A 6,433-nucleotide genomic window follows, 5' to 3' on the forward strand; every position below is an offset into this window, starting at 1 on the left:
TTTTTTTTTCTTTAATAGGCTGTAAAGAGTTAGTTAAGGTGCTGATGAGATGAATATGAAGGCAGGGCTGAGTAGGTAGGTGGGACCTACTCGTGTTCCGTTATCTTTGTTGTAAAATTGGTGTGCGATCTAACAGGACAGGCAGAAAAAATTTCCCAGAAAGCAGGAACATTCAGCCATCAGCAGGCAGTTAGTTACAGGACTGAGGAAGAAAGGGGATGGCTCACTAAATTCATTACCTCACAGGATGAAGACTGCGTGCGATAACTTGGCACAATCTTGAAGGTAATACTTCCACGCATTTCCCTCTGTGGAAAAAGAAGCACTTTGAGACTAACACTGAAGAGAAAATCTCCAAATTGTTAATGTTAGAACGGAAACATCATAGTCCAAAAGCTAAAATGCTATGGATGAGTTGTCATATCACCTATAAACAAACATTTATATTGTCCTCGTTAATCTAAAGGATGAACATGCATTACCAATTTGTTCACCTGACAGGTTTTGAATGCTTAGAATCCAAAATTGTATTTTTATGCAAGAGATTCAGAGATGTGTAGGCTTCTTCCATGTTAACCTTTTCTTTGTAGCTATATTCTTGTCATCTACAGTCTTTTCTACCAAAGTGGCATTTTCTTCCACTTCATAATACGTATTAAATAGCAAAACTGTATTCAGTTTCTGGAAAGCTGCATTTTCCTGAAGGTAGGAATTTCAAAAACAGTCTTTCATCAAAACAGGACATGGGGTCTGCCACTTTGCATTTACTATTGTATAAGAATATTTACAACACGCAGTAACTGCAGAATAGCAGCAGATTGTGACAACATATTTTCTTAAATGACAATCTGAATACTTGTGAGTACCACGTGGCTGACAACTGCAGGACTGGATCTGAACAGAAATGTGAGCAGATCACTTCAAGAGATCTCAAGAGTTTCTCCCCTTTCTCTCTTTGGCTGGCTCACTGTGACTCCAAAAAAATTCTATTCCCCTTGAAGTTTGTCTAGGATTAGTGATACCATCCAAGATGTCAAGGTTAGTATTGTGTGTAGAAAAATTAACAAGTGTTATGGAAACGTCAAATAGACTCTACTAGCAAGGACAAAGGTGGAGTTTTCCTGGAAAAAGATAGACTGTCTGAGCTCAACGTAATGTTTTTTAAATTTGTAACTGTGAGCTCAACTGTAATAAACTGAAAGAACTTTTTGTTGCATGGACATGTAGCCTATCAAGAACACTAGAAAAAGGGGAAGCTAGAACACAATTACACAAAAGTTTTGACTAAATAAGACAGGCATTTTTACAGACAGTATGAAGAAGACTTCAGGCACTTACAAGCATTTTTTGTAGCTGTTCTACAGTTTGATTTGCCACACTGATTCCGTTTATTTCTCTGATTTCATCTCCTACATGTAGCGTACCTGCAGAGTTAACAAACACACTATCACCTCAGTTTCTACAAACTGAAATAATTATAACACAGCACTATTATTCATAGAAGGGTATAAACAGAAAACAAGATTAAAATAGTTTTTTTGCTAGATTCAGAAAAGGACTTTGTATTAGCTACAAATCTGTCTTTCAGAGTGCAGTGAATACACAGCAAGAGATGCCCAGGCATCTTCTCAGTAAACAGGAAAAACGTGTTTTTGTTATTAAACAATAATACTGAATCAAAACCACCATATGGCCTGGAATAGCATAAAGACTCTCTGATACTATTCAAAACATAAAACTGACTGGATTACATATTAGACTGAGAATCAGATTCAGTAACATCCCTGTATCAAATAAAATCCCCTTTTCTGCATCATTTCCCATTTCTGTCACTCTGACAGAAGTGAATATTGTTATGTTCATGACTGTAAGGAGAAGTATACATAAAAACTAGGAATAAAGAATGGACATTTGGCAGACATGTCAACAACAAACAATTTTTAATGACTGACACTGGTGTTTCATTTCTACTGAATTCTCTGGAAGGTGTGAGTAGATGGAATCTTTAAAAGCCTTTCTTCCCATTTCAACTCTGCCACCTTTGGAATAAGAACAATTTCAATCACCAGGACTAGGCAGGGCTGGCCTAGAGACAGGAGGCAACTTCACAGCAGCTACAATTTTGTGAATGGGAATTGCACAGCTTGTGTTTAATATTGCTAGACCTGAAATTATACAGTTCCTGTAACCCTTACAGCAGATAAAAATGATCTAACACTCCCCCAAACCAATTCAAGGCACAGGCCCTACCAACAGGATTCAAAGATGGGGCTTGAGATCACTGTCAAATTACACTTGTGTTGTTCTAGTCAGTACAAATATTCTAAATACAGGTATGTTGAATGAAGCAGTGAATCTAAGGGGCATCTAGAGCACTAACAGAATTAGAAGCATTAAAAAACAGATGACCATACTAAAGAAACACTGAAGTAAAGCTCAATTTCAAGTGCAGAAGCATGACCTTAGCTAGATGAAGCACACATAGATTAAGTTAAATTTCCCAAATCTTTAGAAATAAAAGATACTGTATAATTAAAAAGAAGAGTTGTAATGGGCACAGTTGGATATTTTACCCAGTTTTAGCAGGTTTTAAAAGTTTTATTAGCCCCATTATGGAACACAGTCATGTGAAGCAATACTGTGCAGAGCATCATCACTACCTAAGCACAGTTGGAAGAAAATCTTGCTCCTGTGAATCTTAGAGCAATCTCCTTTTAAAACTCACTTTCAGAAGCCAAATAAATTTCAATTCAGAAGGTCCTCCAAAGACACAGAATTCTCTCTGAATTGCATCTTTGTATTAAAACTTTTGTCTTTCCTGCTTTCTGACAGATTTTACCATGTCAGTGAGACAAAGTATGTTTTGTCTTCCCAATCACCTGTTCCTAGCTCCCTTTGAAATAGAACAGTAGGCTAGAGGGAACTCTGGTCTGAAAAATTAAGAAAATTTTTGTTTTCATCACAAGAAAAAGATGCGATGTCTGAAAAAAACTGAAGTAACCCTTTCATGGCTGCAATCCAAACTTGAAGCCAACAACCTAGTAAGGAAGTTCATATGTTTAAAGCAGGACAAAACCCAGTTACTTCTGGACATCTGAGCTGAACACACAAAATGACAAAAAGGAGAAGACTGGGGATGAGAAAAAAAAGCATGTTTGCAGGATTTGTTATGGTAGTGAAAACTGAAAATAAAGATTTAGAATCTAGGCACAAGTAATATTTTTATTTCAAACCCCATTTTTGTGATTCTCAACACCAAAAATATAAAGATCCTCAAGAACTGCGTGGACAAAGCTCTTTCATTTTGGCAAGAGAAAGTACTGCTACTTGTGTAAGGATTGTTTTTAAACAGAGGATTAAGTAAGTACAGCTCCAAAATTATTGGTGTTTCCATCTCCAGCCGAGTTATACTCAGTAATAAGATAGTAATTAGTAATTATCCTAATTAAGACCTAAATGAAAGACAGCGGGCCCTCACCTCAAAACACTGGCAGAATTCTGCAACTAGAAGGTTACTAAAGCAGTTAGCAGGAGTCCATGCACACACAGAGAGACACTGCCATGGAATAGTAGCAATCCAAATCAGGAGAATGTACACAGTTTGTACAAAAGGATCTAAAATAACTGTGTTTGATGACAAAACTCTTCATGAGATGTGATTACCTTGCCGGTGAATCATTCCTCCATGCATAATTCTTGCCACAATGCAGTGGTTCAGCTCATTCATTTTTAAAGTGATTCCCTAGAAAAAAAGGGATGTTTATACTTTTAAAATAAAATATTAAGCACTGTGATTCTTGAGTGGTTAAGAATAGTCATGTTTCCTGAAAGCTTGAAGGCAGGGTATAAATTTTAAGATTAAAATAAAATCTTTGTCACTCACTTCGAGATGAGCATTAAGACCAGATCCTATTTATAAGTGAGGATGCAATACTTCAACATATGAGTATTTAAGGACCTGGTTTGTTAAAACTGTGGTTTTATACTGAAGTGCAAAGGCTCAGTTGGGTTTAAGGAGTAATTTGCTGTAGCTTTTAAACAAACCCAGCCCTAGTGGCACAGCAGCAGTGTGAGCGCACACAAAGCATTTCAAGGAGGATAAATATCTATTCCAGTTAATTGATAACCCCACCTCAAAGTGAGGAAATGACACTAAAATCATCACAACACTGGTCTTTACCAGCACAGAGGGAAACAGTGAGCTTCCCCCCCTACCATGGGCTCATCTGTGTTCTTCTGGAACTGCACCAGGCGGACGCGCGTGACGTTCTCCATGTCCATGTCGCCGTTGGCGCTCTCCGGGGAATCCCCGTTCAGGTAGGGCGAGGTGGGAGGAGGGGTCACCCTCAGCGCTTCGTCACTGTAAACTTCATGTGCCACTACATCATGAGTTTGAAGTAAGGCCTGCAGGACAGCACAGCAACCAAATGTCACATTTCCACCATCTCCCATGTCCTTTGCTCGTTTCTTGTAAGGGATTTTTTTGAAGATTTTCAAGGAAATCCAAGATATTTGTGCCCTATTTCCCACTCAAGAACTTTTCCCTTAAAGGAGTCTAAGACAGACTTTCAGAATGCAAACACCTACAAACACTGAGACTCTAAAGCCTGCATGAGTTAATGTGATTTTTACTGTAGGGACTTCAATGAGAATGATGCTGCCTCCCTTCTCCTCATCCTCTTGACATCTGCAGGGTTAGAGTGAATCCATCTTCATGTGCATAGACAGAGAATGAGGAATCTACCTTTCTGTGCAAACCATTCTATAATAATTACTTTACTAAAATGGAAAGCTACTCAGATCCCATGGTATCTCACTCTAATAAAGGCAGACTATAGATCAATACCAACTGAATGAAGAAAATACTGCTTTTTCGTTGCTTACTATCATAATCACTTCCATACTGTCCCATTCCCCTAGAACTTGGTCCCAGCACAACCACCGAGTTAATAATGCTTCACAAAAATTAAGAGTGCAAACCAGCAAACTGCTAAAATACTGCTTCATTAGCTTTCATTAGTTACTTCAGTAGCACTTCTAAAGTGTACTGTAATAAAAGGTAATTTCTTAAATACTTTATGTTCTCATTTCTCTAATTGATTTGAAACTATATTTGGGAAGTCAGCACTATAATGATGGAACAAAATTCCCTAAACTAAACAATGCTTTGCCCATATTCCCTCCCATTTTCCCAGTGTTTCAAGCATACTATTAGTTAAATATTAATGTGTATCTGCATTTCCTACTTCTCATCTTATTTTGTCAACCACTAAGCCCAAACTCCCAACAATTCCTCTGCATTAGTCTGCTCTACAGAAGCAACATTTTATATTAGAGATCTGGACCATGTAAGTTAAACCACTTAAACAATATTTAATTAAAATTTGATTTATTTGTGGGTCCATTTACGTGTGGGAACTCCAATGCAGGTTAATGGTTGGACACAATGACCTTGGAGGTGCTTCTGTGCCCCTGCCTGTATCTGTTACACTCTCTACACTTTAATATTACATTTCTTACGTAATCCAGGTCCTTACCTTTTCATCACATCAACTATTTGCCCTGCTTTATATTATTTTTAGCCATAATATGCACCTTGTAGGAGGTTAAAATTTGGCACTTCCAGCATTTTTAAAGGTCCATAATTATACTTAATGACTTCTGAATATATTCACAAAAATGAACACTACTTCAGAAATACATTAAAGTACAGCAACCTCAATTTAATATTGAAAACATTTAATAAAAAGATTCCTATTGGACCTTACTTAAAGATGCCCGTTTTCAGGCATTTCTGCTAATTTTGATAATGTGTTTTTTCCTGTCTGTTTTTCCTTTGCAGGACATGATAATCCTGTTAAAAATTAGTTTAATGAGGGCAACTGCTTTCTGCTGTACTGCAGGATCACTGCAGAGAACAGGAAGGCATATGATGATGGATAAAACTTCAACATGTCATTAAGCAAAAGTCTCCCAGCAAATATTTCAACTGTTACAACATGCTAAACTTAAATGATAGAATCTTTTACACATGAAACTGGCATATTTGAAAAACTACTGAAAGTCGTGAAATGGAATAAAAACTCTTTGAAATGCGTACGTACATAACAAATGAGGTACTTGACAATGCTTTCGGAATTCTTAAATTAATTATCTACTAAAAGGCCTTCATGCAAAATTTACATACATTTCTTTAACTAAAAATGTTAAGCATGCACAGAATAAATTGATAATTTATTTCTGCAGCCATAAGGCACATGAGGGCGAAAGAAAATTAGAACAGAACACCCTAAGATCTGTTACAAACATATTGGCTTTGGTTCTGTGAAGGCCTGCACACAGTTTAACCCACTAACACTGTGGGGTTAAGTAAACAAGACAGGTTATACTCTTTTTTCTTCTGATTAGGGATATACAATAGATAAAAAAAAAA

General features: G+C 37.0%; 1 protein-coding gene across 1 annotated transcript; it reads right to left on the reverse strand.

Annotated features, from left to right (window-relative positions):
- Nucleotides 1-22: 22 nt before the first annotated feature.
- On the reverse strand, nt 23-4,467 carry LOC102031813 (peripheral plasma membrane protein CASK-like). The gene is made up of 4 exons (XM_005431490.2): nt 4,216-4,467; nt 3,664-3,742; nt 1,339-1,424; nt 23-308 (listed from the first exon to the last, which is right to left on the reverse strand). Exons 1-4 carry the CDS (start codon nt 4,450-4,452, stop codon nt 195-197), a joined length of 516 nt encoding a protein of 171 aa, XP_005431547.1. The 5' UTR covers nt 4,453-4,467; the 3' UTR covers nt 23-194.
- Between the last annotated feature and the right edge of the window lie 1,966 nt (nt 4,468-6,433).

This window comes from Geospiza fortis, unplaced genomic scaffold, assembly GCF_000277835.1.
Source record: "Geospiza fortis unplaced genomic scaffold, GeoFor_1.0 C13949123, whole genome shotgun sequence".
Taxonomy (NCBI): domain Eukaryota; kingdom Metazoa; phylum Chordata; class Aves; order Passeriformes; family Thraupidae; genus Geospiza; species Geospiza fortis.